The 22,458-nt window shown below is 47.9% G+C and overlaps 10 protein-coding genes across 10 annotated transcripts; 6 read left to right on the top strand and 4 right to left on the bottom strand.

Moving 5' to 3' along the window:
• Positions 1-14: 14 nt before the first annotated feature.
• EV420DRAFT_1270931 (galactose oxidase) lies at positions 15-1,154 on the bottom strand (the record flags this gene model as incomplete). The annotated part of the gene is made up of 3 exons (XM_060467608.1): positions 15-242; positions 298-684; positions 738-1,154. The coding sequence occupies 3 exons, from the start codon at positions 1,152-1,154 to the stop codon at positions 15-17; spliced, it is 1,032 nt and encodes a 343-aa protein (XP_060330322.1).
• Positions 1,155-1,968: 814 nt separating this feature from the next.
• EV420DRAFT_1643376 (uncharacterized protein) lies at positions 1,969-2,404 on the top strand (the record flags this gene model as incomplete). Its single annotated transcript, XM_060477502.1, has 5 exons — positions 1,969-2,071; positions 2,122-2,141; positions 2,200-2,206; positions 2,262-2,307; positions 2,353-2,404. The coding sequence occupies 5 exons, from the start codon at positions 1,969-1,971 to the stop codon at positions 2,402-2,404; spliced, it is 228 nt and encodes a 75-aa protein (XP_060330321.1).
• On the bottom strand, positions 2,245-4,041 carry EV420DRAFT_408083 (kinase-like domain-containing protein). Its single transcript, XM_060481998.1, has 4 exons — positions 3,802-4,041; positions 3,638-3,751; positions 3,478-3,591; positions 2,245-3,426 (listed from the first exon to the last, which is right to left on the bottom strand). Exons 1-4 carry the CDS (start codon positions 3,847-3,849, stop codon positions 2,692-2,694), a joined length of 1,011 nt encoding a protein of 336 aa, XP_060330320.1. The 5' UTR covers positions 3,850-4,041; the 3' UTR covers positions 2,245-2,691.
• A 137-nt stretch (positions 4,042-4,178) lies between these two features.
• Positions 4,179-4,809, bottom strand: EV420DRAFT_1480197 (uncharacterized protein; the record flags this gene model as incomplete). Its single annotated transcript, XM_060469650.1, has 4 exons — positions 4,179-4,289; positions 4,310-4,390; positions 4,596-4,618; positions 4,674-4,809. 4 exons carry the CDS (start codon positions 4,807-4,809, stop codon positions 4,179-4,181), a joined length of 351 nt encoding a protein of 116 aa, XP_060330319.1.
• Positions 4,810-8,181: 3,372 nt separating this feature from the next.
• On the top strand, positions 8,182-8,644 carry EV420DRAFT_1643373 (uncharacterized protein; the record flags this gene model as incomplete). Its single annotated transcript, XM_060477501.1, has 5 exons — positions 8,182-8,305; positions 8,373-8,392; positions 8,450-8,456; positions 8,507-8,558; positions 8,608-8,644. 5 exons carry the CDS (start codon positions 8,182-8,184, stop codon positions 8,642-8,644), a joined length of 240 nt encoding a protein of 79 aa, XP_060330318.1.
• Positions 8,645-8,799: 155 nt separating this feature from the next.
• Positions 8,800-9,151, top strand: EV420DRAFT_1643372 (uncharacterized protein; the record flags this gene model as incomplete). Its single annotated transcript, XM_060477500.1, has 4 exons — positions 8,800-8,905; positions 8,967-8,986; positions 9,041-9,047; positions 9,102-9,151. The coding sequence occupies 4 exons, from the start codon at positions 8,800-8,802 to the stop codon at positions 9,149-9,151; spliced, it is 183 nt and encodes a 60-aa protein (XP_060330317.1).
• A 667-nt stretch (positions 9,152-9,818) lies between these two features.
• Positions 9,819-11,007, top strand: EV420DRAFT_407073 (translocation protein). Its single transcript, XM_060481996.1, has 3 exons — positions 9,819-10,082; positions 10,139-10,620; positions 10,668-11,007. Exons 1-3 carry the CDS (start codon positions 9,959-9,961, stop codon positions 10,872-10,874), a joined length of 813 nt encoding a protein of 270 aa, XP_060330316.1. The 5' UTR covers positions 9,819-9,958; the 3' UTR covers positions 10,875-11,007.
• A 3,294-nt stretch (positions 11,008-14,301) lies between these two features.
• On the bottom strand, positions 14,302-16,544 carry EV420DRAFT_408372 (mitogen-activated protein kinase). Its single transcript, XM_060481999.1, has 9 exons — positions 15,964-16,544; positions 15,717-15,910; positions 15,605-15,665; positions 15,227-15,549; positions 14,911-15,171; positions 14,790-14,855; positions 14,673-14,733; positions 14,513-14,616; positions 14,302-14,462 (listed from the first exon to the last, which is right to left on the bottom strand). Exons 1-8 carry the CDS (start codon positions 16,082-16,084, stop codon positions 14,531-14,533), a joined length of 1,173 nt encoding a protein of 390 aa, XP_060330315.1. The 5' UTR covers positions 16,085-16,544; the 3' UTR covers positions 14,302-14,462; positions 14,513-14,530.
• Positions 16,545-18,404: 1,860 nt separating this feature from the next.
• On the top strand, positions 18,405-19,889 carry EV420DRAFT_1270903 (uncharacterized protein; the record flags this gene model as incomplete). The annotated part of the gene is made up of 6 exons (XM_060467604.1): positions 18,405-18,601; positions 18,654-18,770; positions 18,834-19,304; positions 19,353-19,438; positions 19,493-19,686; positions 19,740-19,889. The coding sequence occupies 6 exons, from the start codon at positions 18,405-18,407 to the stop codon at positions 19,887-19,889; spliced, it is 1,215 nt and encodes a 404-aa protein (XP_060330314.1).
• Positions 19,890-20,505: 616 nt separating this feature from the next.
• Positions 20,506-21,865, top strand: EV420DRAFT_1643368 (NAD-P-binding protein; the record flags this gene model as incomplete). The annotated part of the gene is made up of 7 exons (XM_060477499.1): positions 20,506-20,543; positions 20,601-20,767; positions 20,818-20,930; positions 20,984-21,100; positions 21,156-21,344; positions 21,405-21,691; positions 21,745-21,865. 7 exons carry the CDS (start codon positions 20,506-20,508, stop codon positions 21,863-21,865), a joined length of 1,032 nt encoding a protein of 343 aa, XP_060330313.1.
• Positions 21,866-22,458: the final 593 nt, after the last annotated feature.

Here is a 22,458-nt window from a genome sequence, read left to right as displayed (position 1 = left end):
CAGTCTTATCATATTTAATTTTTTTCGACCTCCAGAATCCACGCATCGCTGAGTCTCTCGTTGTCGGTGTTCAGTCCACCCTGAAATACAACCTTCCCTTCCGACCACGCATCAGCCGCAAACCAGCCGCGTGCTTGTGGCTTGTGGCTACCTTCTGGAATAACGACCTTCTCCCAGGACCAGCCTTCTATTAACTCGGTCAATGGTTTCTTGACGAGGGCCCATATATCATCGTGAAATTTCTGTTGTCAAGAGTCAAAATCTGAACGAGATTAATGAATATTATCTAGCACATACCCCGGCACCAGCATGTCCAAGATCACTAGCTTCCCCTTCGCCGAACAACATAAGCGCAACAATTCCGTCACTTCGCGGAGCTCCTCGAAGGCCAACGAGGGCATGAACGCTGCGCTTTGCTGGTTGCTCTCCGGCGACATCGACAGAATGCCAGGTGTTCGTAGGGACATGGTATATGTCGAGCGGACCACCGAGCTCGTATCCAGCGAATCCTCCCCAACGTATGAAGGAAGAGAGCCCAGGAACAACCCCGAGGACGGTACCACCACGTCCAGGCCCAGGAGCATCTGCCAGTTTAGTCCATACAGGCTTTGGCGAAGCTAGAGAAAGACGATAAAGGTCTGAAAGCCGGCCAGTTGCGGGACAGCCTGCATGCATGTATAGATCCTGAAAATGAGGGTTATCGAGGGAAGTAAATATAAGATGATAAATCGAAGCACCTCGTTGTAATTCACCATTACATGATAGGATCTGTCCTGTGGAGGCTCTCCGTCGCATTCGACCCGGGTCCATTCCCCCGATTCAAAACGCCAGACGTCCCCCTTTTCGGGAAGACACTCCATAGAAACACCTCCACGGCCTCCCCATACCCATAGACTTTCCTTCGCGAATGCCAATGCAGATCCCACCCGAGGAGGAGGCGCAGACGATGCAGTTAGCACATTCATCAATTCGTAATTTCCCGATGAAAGGCCAATTTTGTGCAATGCATTGTCTACTGGAATCCGTGGCTGCAGTTCGCCCCCAAAGATGATAGCAGAGTCTCGTGTATGAGGGATGACAAGACAATGAGAGGATCGCTTCAACTGGGAATGGGCCTGGGTCACATTTAACGAGGTGAAGCGAGCTTTGAACATGGTCTGTACAGGAAGAGGTGGTGGTTTGCTGCAAAGAGATATGATATCTAGGGACCCGCTCAGTCAAGAAATCATTGCCAAGTCAGTCGAGTCGCACGATATAGTCAAGGATAAAAGGTAATTTCCAGATATCGGGCCGTAGTTCCGTCGCCTCCTGACCAAGTACTTTTCAGACGGCTTCTCCCGTTCCATACCATTTGCCACTCAGTGGGGTTTCACAGATAGGACTCTTTCTGAGACGACATGCATGAAGGTATACATCACTCTTCTACTCGATGACATTATTGTTATCTTTGAAACGAGGACCTCAGTACTAATTATATTCTTAATGACAGATGGACAACATAAATGTTAATTGTAAGTGTTGTACAAGGGATGCAAGCGGGAATACGATAACATATATGAACGCTGAAGGTCACCGTCCACCATTGTTTCTGGAGTAATCAAGCTATGGATCTCCGAAAGCCCGATTCTTGCTAGATAATAAGCCCAGTCAATGTAGGCCTGGCAAATGCTACCTCTTCTGTCTCCCCGCCAAACTGATAATGAACCAAAGGCTCTTTTCGAGCTAGAAGTTGCCTTCATTTTTTAGATAAAAAATCCAAGTTTAAGGATTTGCACCGCTCGTCCAGCCTATTCTCTAGTACGCCTCTATATTAATTACTCTCGCCGCAGCATCGCTCATAATAAGTCTCCATTCTTGCTTTGACATTCGACATGGGAATCTAGTACCTGTTGCGGTAGGTACGAGTATCTAAAGGGTCTGTAAGGTGTATTTAAGCCTCCCAGACCCAAATTTGCTATATCGTTCAATATGACTTATTCCCTCAAAGCCAGACTTGCGACGCTTTTTGTCGTTCTGACCCTTGGGACCGCTCAAGACGCTACTACTAGGACTGGAGGTCTCGGAGTGCCATGTGAGCTCGCTCTACAACATGTCAATTACCGTCATCTGACTGTACATTAGGTGGTGATCTAGCTAGCTTGGTGAGTCATCAGCTTTGGAATGAGCCGTCTATCTAACTCATCATTACCTTTCTCTTAGCCTCCTTGTAAACTTATATGCAAGTCCATTCGACCAAATGTTCATGCTTGTACGATATTCAGGTGCTGTTGGCCTCGTTTGTTGCTTTTACGAGCCTCTCTATGGATTGTAAGTCTATTTGAGGTCGTCGTGGGCGAATATTTTGACATAAAGGATTAAAGGTGCAGGATTCGTTGCGACAATGGCAATCCTATGTGAGGATTAAGCTCTCGATATCATGATATAGAAGGCAACAGGAAATGTGGATGTTGTTTTGAGCAATGATCATACGTGCTAACCCTTGAACGTATGATACTGGAGCTGATAGAAATTTTCAATCCGCCATGATTATCGACAGCGACATAGCCTCAAGAGCATGGTATGGAGACAATGCACTGGAAGGTTGAGGCGACACCGACATCATTTATTTGACCAGTGGATTCGATCTTCCTTCTGAAATCTCCATTCCCGGTGTCAGTTGAGATACAAATTCCAGATGTGTTGTATAGCTTCTCAATATGAAGCTGACATTGCTAGATACGGGGCATGAGGCAATACACTAGGATCGACTTTGCTATACGTTGCGCGGTCATGTAATATTCGCAGAGGCTGCAGTTCCTGGCCTATAGCCCTCTCCCACTCAGGAACCTGGGAGATTATACGGTTCGTCAATAACGTGAGCAAGCGCTTCCTCTCTTCCTCCATCACCGATTCTGGCGGGAATGTAAAATTTGGATTCGCAGCCCACATTGGCACGGAGCGCGATCCTTCCCAGTCAATGACCGCCACTATCTTCGTCGGGTCCATCCGACTCACCAGAATGTTCCGCGGTGCAAAATCTATGTGCTCGAGGACGAGAGGCAAATCTGGGTAAGGAAAGGGAAAATGCTGGATTTTTGAAACGACATCGTCGATGAAATGCTGACGTCGGGAAGACACATCAGCGTCTTCGGGCGCATCTTCATAATCCATGTCGCGTCGTGCAGTAGCCAGTAACCAGCCCTTCACAGTTGAGAATGGACCGCATTTATCAAGCCGTGGCGGGGCGATGGAGGTGCTCCGGTTCGAAGCTAGGCGCGTCATGGGCCCGATCATGAATTCCCCTCCATTTCTCTCGTATATGCTTCCAATAGAATTAAAAGTGATGCTGATTATCTGCACCCACATATCCGCCATAGCCAAGCAAACCTGTTCGCGTTGTTTCGCATCGAGGGACCTCCACATTGTAGAAAGGTTCTCGCCATCGACCTATACATCATCTCAATAGACATTTTTCCATAACGAAGCCCCTGGACGTACATATTCCATGATCATCCATTCACCACCGACGTTCCCATCAATGTCTAGGTCGTGAAATAAAATTTCAGGGACCGGGATTTTTGTCCTGGATTTCAGAAAACGCATGGTGGAGACCTAGTCACAAGTCAACGGAAGCCTTAGACCGTAACTTTCGGCGTACTTCAGAGCGCATAGCCGATGGGAAGGCCAGTCCGCAACCGGCATGTTTCAGAATGGACCATTGAACTCGAATAAATAGTGCTTGTTGTCGTTTTTCCATGTGAGCAGTATAAGTCTGGAAAACTATTCAGTGACTGGCTTCGGTATCCCAGCAGACTAACGTACCATATGATGCCCACCTTCCCAGAACCTCAAGGTGAAAATTGAAAACATCCTCGGAAACAGCTAGGCACGTACATTGCTCGAAGGGAACGAGTTCCATGCACTTGTCGGAGAGGCGCTGCTCAATGCGGGACTTGAGTACTACTTCATCAATCGAGGGCTTTGCACGGGGGCTGGAATCAAAGGAACGACTGGACTCCATGATGGCAGCCACGGATGGGCTCCACTTTTATAATCCGGCCGCCGGCAGGCAGTACCACTCGGTTATTGTTCTGTCGCATAGCGTCATGGCGATCCCTCGATTCCTCGGACCTTCAAAAATTCCTATTCTATCCGTGCTATATTGGTACCGTACTCTGAGCTAATAACTCCTGACCACTTCACCCAAACATACAAGTCTGGTCACTTGACAGTCCCCAACCTATCTGTGAAGACTGGGAAAAGGTCGTCATCGCCAGGACAGGCACGGGCTGTGAGCGGATATCTCTATCCTACTAGTACAGGTACATACAACACTCATTAATCGATAAGGACCGGTCAGGGTTCGGATAGTAAGGTTCAAAACATATTCGATGGTCGGAACAAGCAGAAGCTACACCCAACAACAAATCAGAAGTCTGTGTACCATACGACGAACATTCATCATTACTTACGAAATATCGATCATAGCAGATAAAAGGCAGTCTCCATAATCATTTCGGAAAATAGGGCGTCCAAAAAGCGGTGGTTCTCCCAGGTATGGGCTAATAAAAATAGGTCAACAGTTCGAAGTCACGAAGAAGGCAGGAGGGGCTCACGCGACTACCTTCTGAGATAGTATCTGTAAGGCCAATATATGAAAAGAGTCACAAGGCGTAAAAGCTAGGGAGACTTACGGTCTTGGAGACACTCAAAAGTGTACATGGTTGGTTTGCCGTGTACTATGATCCAATGAACACAGTATTCCCCCTTCGCCCAGAATTTCTTTGTCCCGGCAATATCCCAGATGTACGTAGCTTCGCCAGGAGGCATGGGCGATATGGTTGGGGTGCAAGAGTGGGTTGAAAGCGTACGAGTATGCAGCTGTCGTTCGTATGTTTGTATACAGAATCTTTTATAGGTGCAGACATTTGAAGGGCCTGTGCTAGTACGGACACCGATCCGACCCCGAACACGCGTTCTTGTTGCCCCTCATGTGAATAGATGTGAATCTAAGTTTCTGAGGGAAGCCATTTGTCATTACGATAGCTCCACGTTTCGTTAACGCAAAATCATGATGTGAAACGACACATCTTATGACTTGACCCAAATTGACCACCCCAAAACGATGTTGGAGACAAAAGAATCTTCAGCATCCGGGCCATCCTCGTCGAATTGGGACCGGGTGGAAGTGCAGAAACGGTCGAACAAAGCGTTGTCCGATCACACGGTGCGGAACCAAATGCTTGAAAAGTACGTCATACCTTTCAGCAGTCGTCAAGATTTGGAAGACATTCGGAGCCGCCATCATGGCTTCCGAGGCCCTTCCCAATTTTGCACTTCAGAAGAGACGGATTGGTCTTAATAACAGACCAGCGAACCAATGATAGTTCGATTAGTCGATGCAGCAGATGCGTCATCAATAAATATGGGCACGGAACAATGGGTGAACCTGGGAGCAGTTGGTAACAATACATGGGAGATACTCTGGATCTTGATTGAGATATACCGCCAGAAGCGGAGACGTGTTTTTGCGATACCTACTGATCCATTCGAGCTGTAAGCGTCAGGTGCTCATTTGACTGAGGCCGGAGTGGCGCCTCAATGTGAATGGAGTCGAAATTAATACCTGGAAAGAAAGCCAAGGCACACTCAGGACTATGAGAAGTACAAGTGTTCCATGAGTCCGGCGGGGGAACAGAAGAGCATAGCCATAACTCTTCGAACCACCACCCTGATCAAGCCATGACGAGCAACGTTGCGGTAAAAGTATTTTGAGTTACGATTCGGGGGTTACGGCAAATTGCACGCTGCGAGCCCTCGACATCCACGGACATTGATTCTACTTTTGTGACTCCGAGGAGGGGTGAGAATGAGTGGCACCGAACTGGTGAGTGCTCAGAAGATATAGCGCGGGTGAACGAAAGACGAATAAGGCTAAGCGGTATGCCTACGTTCATCGGCAAATTCCGCAGAAATTCCAATCGCGTCGATGGCTCTGGCGAAGTTCATCTCTCTGGCGCCACAGGGTGCCACGGGCTTCAAAGGGCAGCTGTGGTGTTACCCTGAACCCGAGTCCTCCGCTATGGAGTGGATAAAGCTGTTTCTTCGGTACATCGCCTCATTCAGGTTACAACCGTGCCTCTGGTCAGAGTTGATCTCAGTTTTCCCCCGAATCAACATCATGTCTTCTGTTGTTTGTGCACTTGATTCTAAAACAGACGACACAGACAGAAGTGGTTCTTGTTCCATCGCCGTTACCCTGACAGCGGGAGATATCCGGCCCTGTCTCTCCAGTTTCACCTGCAGTCATGTAGCCGGTAGTTCGAATGACATGAAGGTGCTTCAGAAGGATGAGTTAACGCCGAATCCGTGGAGTTATGCGCTCAGCTGCAAGCATCGTTCATACCGGCAAAAGTCCTCCAAGAATATCGGTTTCGCAAATATTTACCTCAGCTACAAGTCTGACCTGTGACCCTGGGCCCCCCACTGGAGGCTAACTAAATGGAAACCTTCTTTTGTCGATATCGATGTTGCGTGATGGGGGGGGAGAGGGGGGGGGGGAAACGTATATAAGCAGACGCGTGGACTTGATCGCGTGAATTTCGGAATAAGGCATCACCCAGGTGGTTAACCTTGATGAAGGGATGCATTTCACAGGTTCAAGGGGGAGCCCGCAACCACCCCTCTCAACATTGCTCTTGACCTCTTCCAGTACCGGGAAAGCCCTGAGGAAATATGGTAGGAGGTGCGCGAGAACTGGTGACAAACAAGTCCTCGCTGAGCACTCGCCGGCAAGTGCCTCCAAGCCAAAGCTTGGTTTATCTTTATCCAAATGATCCAAGGCCATATTCGAGTTCGTTACCAATGCATAACTTAACGCACAAGGATAATCGTGCAGCAGAAGCAAGCATTCCTGCACGGCAAGGGAACTGCAGTGTTAGGATAGCCTTTAAGATCGGAAAGAAGTCAAACCTTGAAGCGCGCAGTACCCCTCACGTCTATTGTTTGTTTCGAAAAGCCTATCTCGATACGTCGGTGGATTTTTTGAGCTTGAGATTCGAGTACGTCCGTATTATGCACACTCAATCTGCATGCAGAGCGGCTGAAGGTATCAGGGCTTCTGTACCATACCGTCCTAACACAACAAGGAGGGAAGGGTTGAACCTTCTCGCCCAACTATCGCAAGTGCCTGCTGAACCGGCCATAGTAGAACTTGACGCTGATAACAACTCCACCGGCAAGATGTACATGGGTCGAAGCTTGTGCCGGATGCCAGGTTTCCACTGTGATTGGCAATTTCAATACCAGTTGGGATCCAGAACAAAGCGATCAGGCTAGCAGATGCAGCCGTTGTGCTTTCATACATGGCCATTGACATAGTTGTTGCTTGGATTTGAGCGCATAATTACGTCCTGAAGAAGATACACTGGTGGTGCTGCGTTGACATTGATCAAGACTAGTAGGGAAAATCTGAGCCCGCGACAGTGAAAAACTCGGGGCTCACCGGCCCGGTCGCGCCGCATGTCTTTCCCTAACGCATCGAAGTCCTTCTACCGGATCTATTCTGGCTCATTACAGCTGTCGTACTACTGGCAACAGACGAGTTTGAGTGTGTTATATATTTGATACCATCGACGTCGCGTGCATCACCGTATATAGGGTAAAAAATACTTTGTTGATATATTTCCCGCGATTTCGCGGTACCGTCTCACCATTCGGTGGGTTCTATTGTTGATGCTTCGCGAATTTTTTGAGATTCGGACGTGGCCGGCAATTGACGATTCGACAGTGTTGGCGTCGGTGCCAGCAGCGAACCTTTCTCAGGGCACAGGAAGGAGTAAACGATAGGATATTCTCAAATACTATCAGGTCAGTTAATTATTCTCTGGCCCACTGGGCAAGTCACTTGACGGCCTTTATTTTTGAACCCCCAATCTCGACCTGATGACGTCCTAGTAGTGACCTCATTGATGCTCCCCATACGCAGTCGAATCCAAACTGTATGGGTCGAAACCTTGGAATCGCTATTTAAACCCTCTGCGTAACCTCTTGAGGCGTATGCCAAGGCATTTTTCGTCATTGCGCGGTGCAAGTGTCGGCATGGTCGAAGGCATGACGGAGTGTATTCCACAGCCAAGCTTTTAATAAAAGTCGGACACGTATATATAAGACCATTACTTTATCGTTTACCGACAACCTTACATGAAGACTCTCGTTTTGACAACTTTCATCTCCGTCCTTGTCGTGCCAAACGTCTTGGCCTCCCCGTCTGTTACTAGGGACGAGTCTCCCGCGGTTGGGGCACCGTCATCTACACCGTTGCTTGGTGAACAATGTACATACCTTTTACTTTGTGGAATATTGACCGCGTCATACTCATCGTTATTCATTAGGTGGCGGGTTTGTCTCTCAGGTAAGATCCTCTCCGGTGCCTATCTAAAAATTTAACAATTGATGTATATCATCCCAGGTACAATGTAAGAGGATAAAAGGGGTGTTTTCAGCGGCACTGACCCCATTATTTTAGGTGCGGAGGACTTGAAGTGCTGTCCAGTGCCATACCTGTCTGACTACCTGACGTGGGCTCCTCATTGCTATCGTTCTGCACATCCGCTTATCCCATTTTAGTTGCCAGACGGAGTGTGCTGATTTGAAGGAGGCTTAGGATGCTCTCTACCGTACTGAGCCAACGTTAGGCTTAGTACTTGAATGGAAAAGCATCAAATATGTCTATACCGGTTTGACATTATCGTACCTGTGACCAGAAGCGCTCGTATAAGAGGCTCGGACCCGTTCAATTATCATTGTGTTTTGCCAAAGATGTTCTTCATCAAAGCTAGTCTCTACACTGTTCTCGTTGCTTTCTTCACGATTGCTGTCGCTCAGGATACTGAGGCCGTAAAGGCCGGTGGTTTAGGATCGCAATGTATGTCCATACCGACCAGATGTAGTATTGCTGACCTTGCATGCTGACGGGATATCCCAAGGCGGTACTATTGCGGGAACGGTGAGTGACACGACAAAACTGACTTGACTTTGAACTGACCGTGCTGGTTTGTAGACTCCGTGTACGTATCTCTCACTAGTGTTGTTCGCCAGCAGTGCTGACACTAGGCTTACAGGTCATTATGGCCTGACATGTTGCTACCTTTCCACGGATAACGGGGTGTAAGAGATTTCCACGACTCGTTTGCAGGGGAGACTTTCTGACGCAGAGGAGTTTAGCTGCACTTTGCCGAGTCGTTGCTCAAAGGCGTCTATTTTGTAGTGAAAGGAAGGTACACACCGGGGGGAGGGAGTGCGTATAATGGATTTCCCACCGTGCCTGGACATTCTGCCGTTCAAGTAAGTAACAAGGAAAGGGATGAAACACGACCCAGTCGCAGTTACGCTGCTTAGTATGAATAACCACATTCTAATTCGATAGAAAAGGTCGAGACAATGCCATATCGTAGAAGCAAAAACAGACCAGAACAACAAAGTCGTCAAGAAGCAGCATAACGGTGAGAAAATGTAGCGATGTCCGGAGGGAAAGTTACTGGTCGTAAGTACTTTTTAGTGATTTAAATAAAACGCTCCAGATGTCTGCCGGCCGTTGTCGCGCCGCTCAGGTTCCGCCGATTGACACGAAGGGTAGTATAGAAGTCGAAGCTGCCAGGTTCCTCCAGGTTTTTCCGGGAATGTAGAAGGTTCTTATATTCAGAGGGAAGGCAACCAGCTACACCACAATGAAGGAGGTGATAACTCGGAAATTTTGATGATTGGTACCGAGCACAATGGGCACCGCCACTGTCACACCACGTGGCGGACAAAGGGCAATGTGACGTGTCTAGGGCCAGCGCATTGCCTACTATCCTTTATCCTGAACGACGACGACGACCACTGCCAGCACTCCCTACAGCATCTGGCTTCTTCTTCCTCACTGTCGATATACCCGCCATTGTTTTACATCCATATATCATAGATTTCTGCTCGAATAATGGAACAACAAGCCAAGGCGCCGCCAGATCTAAAAAAAGTCGCCCAATTTCTGCGAAGTGGAGGGGCGGGAATGAAGGTTAGGGTCGGTGCATTGAATGGAAAGCGGGTAGATTATTTCAAAGGTACGTCGCGTTTTCCATCCGTCGCTCCGTTCGTCCGTATCGAAGATTCTGTGCAGGAAAGTCTGCAGTAAAGGCACTTCTTTCACCAGCGTACCAGAAGAAAAAGGGAATGCCGCCGATAACCAATGAAGAGGAAGCCAAGACTGTCCTTCACGCCGTCAATACTTTTGCTTTCTACCTTCGTGTCCAGCGCGGCGGACCGTCGGGTTCCTCATCATCATCACCGAAAGTCCTACAAATCATCCAAGAGCAGCGATTCGTGCCCGACGAGTATTACGCGTGGTTCTATGATGGATCACAGTGGACAACCTATGCAGGAGGAGTGGCAATGGTGGCGATTATGCTTGCCGGTGTCATGTTCCCCTTGTGGCCGCCAACCATGCGATTGGGCGTTTGGTATCTCAGTATTGGGATGCTCGGTCTCATAGGCCTCTTTTTCGTCATCGCCATTCTACGACTTATATTCTATATCATCACTGTCATCGTCGCTAGTCCAGGTATCTGGATATTTCCGAAACTGTTCGCGGACGTTGGATTCGTGCGTGTTCTTTATTTGAAATATCATCAAAGCTTACCGTGTTCTAGGTTGAATCGTTTATACCTTTGTGGGAGTGGGACATTCAAAAGAAGAAATCTAAGAAGAAGAAGGGCGAGAAGGGCGACAAAGGGAAGGGCAAGGCCTCGACCAATGGCAGCACTGCTGAGACGCCCGCCGAGACGTCCGATGCTTCACCAACGCCTTCTAGTCGAAAAACAAGGATCGAAGAGGTGGAGGATGACGACGATGCATAGGTTACGGTTTCTTGACCTTTATTTTTCGTTAATTTTCTTCTGGAACGGATGACATCCTCATTTTATATTCTTATCAGCGTCAAGGATCACATATGCTACCAAGTAAGATGTTTTTGTATGGTGCCGCGCCGAGTCAAGCATCTGATGCTCGTACCAAATAAATGGATCACAGGAGCTATCCATTCTTCCGTAGCAAGTCAACGCTTCTCGTGATGCGTCCCGTTGCTCGGACCTTTTCTCTTCAAAGTTAGGCAAAATGCATCTTTTATTGACCTGGGTCAAATTTCAATATGGATGAGGTTCGTCTTGCCTTGACTGCCATCCCCTGGTACGAATCTGGTGCTGTAAATTCTACAGCGAAAAATCTCGGGTGAACTTCGCCTCAGGCATTTGTCTACTGATTTCGTGCTTCTCATTGAGGTGACGCCGTGTTTTAGGCGTCCACGCGTATTTGCTGTCCAGCATGAAACAATGCCAGTTATCGTTGCTGCTCGAAACGTAATCAAACATGGCAAGATAGTTTTGTTCAGATTACTGGTTCTCAACGCATTGCGCATTTCTGGTATTCGCTCACCTTCCGGTGGTATTCCTCCGAGAGCTGTGGGCTCACTATACGCCCCACTCGGGACGATGACGAGTTGCCTCGTCACAAGATGATCATGCGTCAATACCTCTGGTGCACTATCTTTCATCAGCTCTCCCATCGTGCTCAATCATTTCATCCATCATCCCGTGGCGGTCACAGCGGAGGGATCGATAGATGGTATATGTACATCATCTACCGTCTCTCCAGGTGTTGCGGTTTGGTGTGCCACCTCGGACTGTGCATCTCAAGCAGCTCGACATGCACTGTATATCGCATTGATTCCCTGATCTAATATTATCGGGTAGTTCGATGGACTGCCTTGCAACGAGCCCTCAATCGCGACTGATCTTCAGTGCTGGGGCGTCGAGAACTGGGACGACAATGTGTAAAGTCCAGATATGTAATGGTGGATCCCAGTGCCGTACTGCGTGTCCAGTCTACAAAGTTCTGGCATCATTTCTGACAAGATTATCCGCCCATACGTGTCCTAAATGTATGAAGCAGCGCATATGAAGGATCTGCGGTATTTTCCTGAGCGCTTGCATCACTTACTCTTATTAGAAGGCTGCCAGATCTCCCAGATCGTATTGGACTAGGCTCGGACGTTCGATCTTCGCATCTTTTCACCTAACAGAAGACCGTATAAAACTCAAGTTCATAGTATCATCGTGGCATCTAGGCCAATGTCCTCTGTTGATCAAATGTGGGTTCAAAATACCTCAATTCAACGGAGCATAGTCTCTTCCATCTCTAGTGATTTATGCCACACGGAAGAGGATCCGTATCGCATCTCATCCTATTCAAATATCATCATATCCGTATTTTCTGACTGGACAGTATCAGTTTCGCAATTCAAGTGAAGCTTGATTAGTTTGTTGTGTCAGAATGATAGTGTCCCGGTGTTTCTCCCTGCGCATCGTCGAAACTCCATGGAATAACGTCGTCATGTTAGAAATGGACTGATGTGACAAGAGTGGAAACAGTGCAGAGCAAGTTAGAGCGATTGTATCGGAATACTGCTAGATAATCATATGCAGAGGCGGGTATACTTTCTCCGAACCCAGCGGGATATCATTATTGAAGAATCAACTTGATCAAGAACTTTAAAGGATGTTAACGTTGAAACGTTAAACTTCAAAGGCTGGTCGGAATCACTCAACCTTCTGCGATTGAAGTGAATAGATCCGAAATTAATAACGGGCAGAATTCCGCGCAAGGATCAAGGGAGATGTCGGTTTTCATTAGTACACTAGACTAATTCCGCGGACTTTGGTTTCTCTTGAACTAAATACGAGCGCTGTGCCGCGGCCCGCGGCTACCGTACCGGAGGATGCCGTAGCTTGAATGGCAGGGCAACCAAATGAAGTAAATCCCGCCTTCCATGTCCAATCTCCTTTGACGGGAGTCTACTCAGTCGAGGACATAAAGTTTGATGAAGAAATCTTCTGAAGGAACGTAAAGCGGAGCGCTGGTGCACAAAGGAATGGCTAAGTTGAATCTTGATATTGTTCCTACTTGGGGAAGAAGGGCGCGCAGACGGCTTACTGGGTGTTCATGAGAGCCATATCATGAAGATTCACCAGGAGCGTTTATCTTTTTCGAAATAAATGACGTACACGGCATATGTTGAATGAATGACTGACAGCAGGAACGTTGCTATAGGTTGCTATGCACGTTGCCAGCGCCTTCGAAGCCCTTCCGACCCCACATTCCGTGAACCTAATAGACCTAAATTCTTTGAGATTTCTGAACTTGAATGGGGCGTACTATCTTTGTCGTTGACCGCAGTTTCAAGGAGTTTTGATATCCCGGTTACCGGTGTACGACTTCGCCATCGGTACTTGGAAGAAAAATTGTCTTGCCAAGGGTCGGCATGTGCTTTGAATTATTTAGCACCGCTCGCAATTACGTTGTTTCTACGCCACGATATTTCTGCAATGGAGTACGTATGTTCAGGTTCCTGATTACCAGTAATATAATACCTCCAACGGGTCACGGTTCAGCCATGCTCTCACGAACTCCGAGGACAATCATAATCCCTGCCATCTTCCCCCTCAAGCCCACGAGTCAGCCATGAACATTCCTTTCTTCTCAGACCCCTGGCATCACTTTCTCAGTAAAGACTTCTCACCACCGATCCGACAGTCTTCCCAGGTACACACCCATCAAGGCACCTTTTTACGATACAGTGTGCATGATCCTCGACCAAATTAGAATTTTGCTGATCTTCAATTGTATGTGTATGTTTCCGTCCGGAGGGTGGAGGAGCGGTTTTATTTTTTGCACTTGTGTGGTCGCATCACGGCAGACGGGCGTTGCTGTACGCTACGCATGGCCGGCGTCTACCTTAGTCTATTTGAGCGCTTTTTTTACGGTGCGTTAGCGCATGTGATTGATTTCATTTTCACAAGCCATGATGCAGACACACGCCGCCGAGTCTCTTCATCACCACCAGCCTGATTGACAGAAGGATCTCCATTGGTGCGCACTTAAACCTTCTCCGTCTCAGGGTCTTGGCATAATCTTTCAAGATTTTCGATATCACCCCACATTGCGTTCCTCGATACTTTGATATTTTATACAAGAAGTGCGTACTATGAATAGTGGTCGATAGATAGCGAAAAAAAACCGTCGATGAAAGGGGTACAAATATATGTAACATGCAGAACAGACATCAAAAAGGAGTTGTAGATTGGAGAGAGAGTGGATTCGTACAGCACAGCAAAAGCGATTCAGTTCGGCGTCAGACCCGGTCAAATGAATGAATGTCCAGCATGAACGTCCCAGTACAAGAAATCCAGGCAACTAGTGCCCTGGAGGAAACCCAAACCAAGGAATGGAAACGTAAAAGATGGTAACAAAGAGAGAACGATATTGTCCGTGGGAGCGTGTCAATGGCGGTAGCGGGCGGTCTGATCTAAGAAACAGAGCCGATATATATATCTGATGGCGTGCATGAGGACAGTAAGAACATAACATCGTCAAAGAGCTGACTGGAGAAACTGGGATACGTTAGTATGCGAACGGCGAGCTCCAAGGGGTCAGGACATACCAAGAAAAAATGATACAACTATACAAATGGGGCAGGACGGAAGGTCATGATCTCCTCATAAAGGAGTTCTTTCAGCTGCTCGCGGCTGATATCGTCCTTGTGTACTATTTTGGTTCAAAGTCAGTGGGGTTGTAGGTGAAGGTGAAGTAAAGCTATTTACAGTCAAATTCGAAGAACTCCGGATCGAGAGGAGGTGCAACCGGTTCATCATCGGGATCATGCTGTTAAACAAGCCATTAATATCCGAGCGCGTCTCCAAGCGATAGGATCGACTCACATAAGCCTCCAAATAGGGATGCGCCAGAGCGTCCTCCACGGATATCCGCTTCTTAGGATCGAATGTCTATTGAATAACTTGATGAGACGAGAAGCAAAGCCGTAAAGCAATGTTTACTTACGAGAGTTTTTGTCAAGAAATCTATTGCGAGAGGGGTTGCATTGGGGAAGATGGCGGAGAATGGCCGGCGTTTACGGAACGGAAGTGCACGGATGTAATCGCGCGATCGCCGGGTCGTAATGGCGTAGAACTCATCGAGAGTTGGGGTGCCCAAGACATCGAGAATGAGAGTGAGTTGATGATGGTAGTCGCGTCCAGGGAATAGTGGTTTGCCAGAGAGCATCTCCGCCAGGATACAACCTACAGACCATACATCAATGGCCTAGACTCTGCCTGTCAGGAAAAAGACCCGATGTTGAAGAAGAAAAAAAGCGCACTTTTGTATACTGTTTGAAGGTAAGCATGATTTCGGGGGCTCGATACCATCTAGTGGCAACGTATTCCGTCATGAATCCAGTCTCCGTCCCCGAAGGTTCTGCTGTTTTCACGGACCGTGCTAAGCCGAAGTCGCATACTTTGAGATCGCAGTTGGCGTTAAGCAACAAATTTGACGGCTTAAGGTCTCGATGTATCACGTCGGCCGAGTGGAGGGCTTTAAGAGCCCGAAGGGTCTGATAGATGAAATACTGGGCGTGGTCGTCCGATAGATCTTGCGTGCGAATAACGCGGTGCATGTCGGTCTCCATCAGCTCTTGGATAACTGTCGGTCGTTGTAAGCGCAGCACCAAGTGAAAAAAGACAGGAAAGCTACGTACGATAGACCTCCTTGAACGACTCAATTGACGACGGCTTGATGATGTCCAGAATAGAGATGATCTTTAGTGGACCTCAGTACAGAAGCAAGCAGGAAAAAAGGATAGCGCATACATTCTCACTCACACCAGCCTCGCTAAGAAACTTGAGTAGTTTGAGCTCCCTGAGAGTCCGCAGACAGAACATGGAGTGGTCGAATGGCGCGATTTTCTTGATGGCGACCTTGCGACCGCTTGGTCGGTGCATAGCTGAACAGACAATGCCATACGCGCCCTCGCCGACAACGTCGAGGACCTGATACTGGGTTCCTGCGCATGAATGAACACTATGTCACAAAATCCACCGAGGACAATGAGCTCACCGACGTTAAACCGGACCTTTCGTGGTGCAGACTGGACGGTTGTCGACGACGCATGGCTATGTTTCGACTTCGTCGGGGCCGCTGCTTGCTGCGGGGCTTGGGGAGCAGAAGTGTCGGGCATTAGAGGAAAGTAAGGGAGCGGTGGTGGTTAACAGCAAAGAAGAGGGGGACGAACAATAAAGAACGAATTTGGCAGTTTTGTTGTGTTATGTATACGCGAGTACAACAACAAGAAGGACAAGGCTTCGACCCGAATAAGTGGTACTCCTTATCCTTGTCATCCAAAACATGAAATCATCTTGACATCGACCAGTCCTAACATTCGCCATGGCAATCATTCGTTGGCATACCGTTTCTGGTCCTGCTGTCCCACAATAAATTACCACATGTACTTTTCTGGGCTGCTACCTTCTCAGGGTCTTGCTATACCGGGTCACAGCTGACGGCTGATCTACGATAGTCCGGGAGGAGGTAAGCGCTAAGAAGGCAGTAAAACAGACAGATATCTTGAATATGCCATCATTGTCTGTGACTCACTCCTGATCCGGTTTGCGCAAGTCTCAGGCGAATCATATCTCTTACTTGTTCCCCCCCCCCTTGCTTCACCATCATCTTGTACTACAGCGTTTCAAGAATCCATTCATTTCCCCGGATTCTGTTTGCCCCACCCCGCAATCGATCTCACTTTGACTTGCTAAAATGCTAATATTCTCAATGCTCTCACAAAGGCGTTTTTGTTCCATACCGCTCATCAAATATACTTCAAAATCTCCATAGTAATGATGACCGGAAGCTAGGAGAAGGGTCGGAACGTACCCCCCCTCCAAGAGCTGATGGTGATTCTGTCCGTATAGACGGTGGGGACTGCCCATCGATAGATGGTAGCTGAAACCCGAGCGCTTCTCTGCTGCTCATATATCACCCACTACAATCATACATATTGGGCGCCTGCATTCAACAACGGAACTAACATATACCTCAGGCACTATTTCCAACGGTCAACAGGGGCAAGGAACACTCTATTGAATTCATTTAGTGGATGTTGCCCGGTCAGAACACCAATTTCACAACACCGTCTCATCTACATCCGCACGAACTACGATCGGCCTTGAATGACATGTGAAACGGAGGTCCACCTCAGAAGAGAAGATTCACACCCTTTGGGGAGGTTCTGATAGGCAGATCGAGAGGTGGGATGTGATTCGCAGGATACATTTGTGTGATTATTGAACCCATCCTTAGTCTAGCAGCAACGTTTCTGATCGTCGGAATGGCACGTCGTATGAACAATTGCCAGAGCAACAATCCACAAAGTGGTCTCAGTGCTGATTTCGCGTGTACCCGTATCTTTGGGACCCAAGGGAAGGGGGAATCCGACTGCCGATGCCCAATATGTAGTCGGTTCCGTGGGACCATCATTTGTACGTCTCTAGCGTTCATCCCACGGGTCCTAGCGCACATGGATAAAATATATTCTAGTGTAGAAGGAAAACTATCGTAGCATGTGTATCCCTGTAACCGTCGGCACCGGTTGTTGAGATGAAGGAGAATGCTTTAGCAGTTAGTGCCTAATTTTTCAGCGGGGGCCCAAGCGAGCTGGCAACGATTGGAAAATATCAGAAGAGCGTCTCTGTGACCCCACCGACATCGCCGAGATATCATTAATCTGTGGCGGCTCTGCACAACGGGGAAAGGTAGAAAGACGGGTCGATATTAATTAGGTAGCAGGGTAGAAGGAGTAGTCAGCCTATGGATGAAAATGTACGTGGACGCAACAAGGGGGAAGATCTAAAAAAACGGAGCAGTACTACTCCCGTGGAACTATCCGCGCTAGCAACTCGTCGGAGAAATCAGAAATAAGGGTAAGTGACTCGATTCTAAATACCAGCGAAGATGCAACGGAATAGGGTTAGGATGCTTGAGGTCAACGCCACATAGGTCGTCATAGCAGATCCAGTGGCATTCAATTCAGAAGGCGACCAGTTGATGGTAGGTATTCATATGATACGTGAGAAATTGAAGACGATATTCATAATTGATATTGGAGTACTTCAAGAGAGCTGCTGAATTATGAACAGGGTTTCTCGACGGTGTTGAGCAGATAGTATCCGAGCATCAACTTCTTGAATAATAAAGTGTCTACACCAAAGCATCCCAGGAACCGAGACTGAAATTCACCTCTGTGCCGGACCTAGGTGGGAAATTGAGGCCGTAATATGCTACACATTGAATCAGAAAATGATAACCGAATAATTACACAAGCCGTAATAATACTACTGAAAGGAACCACGAAGCGCCCTTTGGTTCTTAATAACCAAGGGCTTAAATAGGAAAGGCACTATCTTATCTGGGATATTTACCTCAGTTTACCAAAAGCTTTGATAATCCTCGGGAGTTCGCGCCGGCAAAGAAACTTGGGCGCGTTGTCATCGTCGGCGACGATGTCCTCTCTACGACGCCTGCAGAGGGCCTCCCAACCTCTCTTTCGCTCTCCGGCACGGTTTACACCAATACTGGTACCAAGATCACGACCAACAACATGTAGAACGTACAGCGCCGGAGCCGGAAGCTCAAGTCGATTGTCTCCGTTCTTCACTGGGCTTCTCTTCGTCGGCGTAGGGCTTACTGCGTACGGACTGTATGTATCCTTTGCCGTCATACAAATGTTCTATTGTTGACTGCGAAATCAGATACGACCTCTATGCGACCCTAACAATGTGGCCAGAAGAACTCCGTCAGGACCTGCGAGACGCCGTCAAAGCCAAGCACAAGGGCGATTTGGACACAAGTGCGCGGTACTTCTATAGGTAAGCCTTCTTCTCTTTACGCGTCTGTTTGTTCAGTGGTGACCGACGATAGCTACCCCACAGAGCTTGGGAAACGGCCAAGCAACTCCCCTTGGAACTGCTGAAAGACCAACCATGGCTCAAGATTTCCGGTATCGCTGTAGCCCTCTCCGAGTCACTCGAGAGCCAGAATGAAAAACAAAAAGCTTACGAAGTCTACGCGGACTGCTTGACTCGCATGCAAGAGGCAATCGCGACCCTCTCAGGGCCGGAAAGACTCCGTGCGGTAGCTATCGCAGGGAAGCTGGGAGAAGTCGCGGAGGAGCTGCAGAAGTCCGCGGATGAGGAGGAGAAGTGGCTGTCGTGGGGCGTCGAAGAGGTGCTGAGGCTCGTGAAGGATGCAAATGCTGGAGTAATTAATCCCCGCGAGGATATTACGAGTGATAACCAGGTGACGCTTGCAGAGCTCGAGCTGCCACCATGGGTTGACAAGACGGACGTTGGTGCTCCTCTCGAAGCACTCGCTGTCTTCTATGCTCGGATTGGAAAAGTCGAGTTAGTCTTGTTTTTGCTGTTCGCATGCATATATTGACCATAATTTAGATTTGCCATGCCGCTGTATCTTCAAGCTATATCCATCTTGATTCCGCCACCGCCACAAACATCACCTCCGGATGACCAATGCAGAGGTGAGGCTTTTCTGCTCCAAGTGGTTAGAGTTATTCCATAGGTTGCTTGCGTAGGCGCACAGATGATGGGTAACCTATCCGAGTTAATTATCCGAGGAAAACCCACTCCGGAGAAGCTGCAACAAGCCGAGTCGTGGGCAAAGCAGGCTTTAGCTATCTTGCAACGGACACGCCGGCAATATGAGCCCATTCCCATATGCGAGTATGCATATGCCGCAGCCCTGTTCAATATTGGCATGCTCCGTGAGGTAAACATACTTCTTGGCTATGGCAAGGCATGGTTCTTATCTTTGATCTACAGATGAACGGTGACAGATCGATGGCGCGGGAATTTTATCGACGGGGGTTGGATCATTCAAAACTGATAGGCATGCCAGAAGGCGTCAACGCAGCTGAGACCGCATTGCGTCGCGTAGGAGGTTTGACTGATGCTGATGCTCAGCAGTCGTAAGGTATCTCCGTTTAATACATTTTTTAATAGGAACACCTTGGCTCGCCAGGAGCTGCTACAACGCCTTGGCAAGTAAGAGACGTTTTCGGATTTTACGCAAGGCTTTATTTCTTCATCAATCCTATTTTCACGTCCTTGCGAGGAACGGCGTGGGAGTGTCTCAATGGCGATGTCTACAATCGAGGATATCAAGGCTTGACAAACAGAACATCTGGCTAAACGGACTATGGCTAGGCGAAGGAATGTTTATTTTCGCCGTGCAAGAAGTGCCGTAGATATATCAGCGAGATGGAGATGTTTGACAAGACCGCAAATAACCACGGCACTCGTTCCGGAGAGGACACCACTGACAAGAAAAGTATTTTAGCTGATCTCTGCTTGTCGGTTCCAGTGGGGACTCCGACAGGTGATAATCGACAACTATGGTCTTCTCGGTCGCATGATGGTGGTAAATGTCGTTCCCGGTGGTTTGCTCGATTTTTTATTGGTTTGCTTTCTCAACGGAAGCTCGGGCCGGGTAGTCTGACAAATCGTTTTCTGGAGTGCCAATTACAAAGCTCCAGCTTATGTTTGTTACTAAAGGACACTGTAGTTCGTCGGTTTTACTATTGTTGACATGACCCGGCTTCTCATTACAGGCGCTTCTGGCTATCTGTAAGTAAATACTTTTAATTTATGTTTTGAACTAGAACTTATCATGTCGTGTTGTAGCGGCGGGACACTTCTGAATGACCTCATCAATATACCCAACGTGGAGATATACGCCCTGGTGCGCACAGAATCGCAGGCTTCCGCAGTCAGGAGTTTAGGTGTACGGCCGGTCGAGTTTGATCTTATGAATCAGACCGTAATCCAAAAGGCGGTTGAGGAGCTTGAGCGTGAGTCTCGCGTAATTGTCATGATTGAATATACGCTGAGTGTCGACTAGTGACTATTGTTCTGCATCTCGCGGACGCATTCAGTTTTGTTCCACCAGAAGCGTTCATCCGAGGTCTCGCTACCGTTAAGCAAAAGACGGGGGAAAACGTTCATTTCGTCCATGTTAGTCTTGCGCTAGCACATATGTCGACTCCCTTTGCTCATGAACAAGGAAGACGTCAGGTGCCAAAATATTTTCTAGCCATACCGGTATCAATCAGCGTCTGAACGATACGGATGATGTGTATGCCACTCAGAAGACGACAAAGTCGCCTATTCCTCTTATGCAAACGGTAATACATTCTTTCGCAATGGATAACGTGTATACTTATATCACCTTTGTGGCAGCCCGTCGATACAGTGACTTCTATTCTGGAGCTTGGGGATGAGCTGGGTGTCCGAACATATATCTATGTTCCTCCAATGGTTTACGGTCCAGGCGAAGGGTTTGGGAACAAGATCTCCATACAATTCGTAGGTATTGTACGAGTAGGCCTTGCCTTGAGACGCGTATACCAAGTCGCTAATGATACCGATGTATGTTCGTGAATCCTTCAACTCAAAATCATATCCACTGACTTGGATTCGTTCTGCTAGGAATGGCCATTGTGCCACATCAAGGACGTCACAACGTTGTATATGGCCCTTGCTAGCGCTATTCTCGAGGGGAAGGATGTACCCCACGGCAAACAGGGCGGCTACTACTTCGCAGTGAACAACGAGTTTTCATGGAAGAAGCTGTATGAAAGCATCGCCGCGAGTCTGGCCAAGAGAGGTCTCGTGGATGACACTGCAGTGATCAAGCCTTCTGCAGAAGATTATGATAGGATAGCACAGGTCCAAGGCGGCCCCAGGGAGGTTGTGGACATCTCGATTGCCGGCAGGTGAACCGTCTTTCCTTTCGCCCTTTGTCTTTGAGCTGATGGTATACTGATAGGTGCGCTTTGACTGGAGATAATGGAAAGCGTCTGGGATGGGTGCCGAAGTATGACGTTGACCATCTTTACAGTGTTATTGACGAGGAAGTCGAGTTCATTCTCAGGCATTTGAAGAAATAGATACATTTTCTTGTGGATAAGTTTTGGATATTGAATGTCTTCGTAAGTTTACTATACTGCGCAAGGGCATGCTGCCAAGCCATCCTGGTTTCATATCCAGAAGTAAAATCAATCCAGAAGCTTCAGACCCAACAGCGGATTAAATGAAACATAACATAAACCGGGTGGTAATCATGGAAGTCTCGTTCTTGTGTCTTGGTTAGATCACGGTAGGTAGGGCAACGGCTGGGCCTTTTTTCTCTCCATTATCATGATAATCGTCATCATCTTCGCAACGTTCAAGACGCGACATTTCTGCATTGACCGCAACATGAGAAGCATTGCATGCAGTCAGTTATTTGCCATTCTTCGAGTTGATTCTGCGCGTTTTGGCATTATCAGTATCTTTGCCCTTCGTGATATGGTGCGATCTTCTGACACCCGCTCATTATGTTTCGTCGGCATAGTACTGAAGACCACTTCAGGCGCACATCAACCCAGACCCTCTGCAGAATCACTCTTACATGGGAAAAGGCTTGTCTTTCTCATCAAATTAAAGTTACTGACTTTATTGGTCCCTCACTCGGATGTCGTCATGCAGATTTGATTGAAAC

Source organism: Desarmillaria tabescens (assembly GCF_030435595.1).
Source record: "Desarmillaria tabescens strain CCBAS 213 chromosome Unknown EV420scaffold_19, whole genome shotgun sequence".
Lineage (NCBI taxonomy): Eukaryota > Fungi > Basidiomycota > Agaricomycetes > Agaricales > Physalacriaceae > Desarmillaria > Desarmillaria tabescens.
Note: the sequence above shows the minus strand (reverse complement) of the source record. Positions and strands in the feature narration are given on the sequence as shown.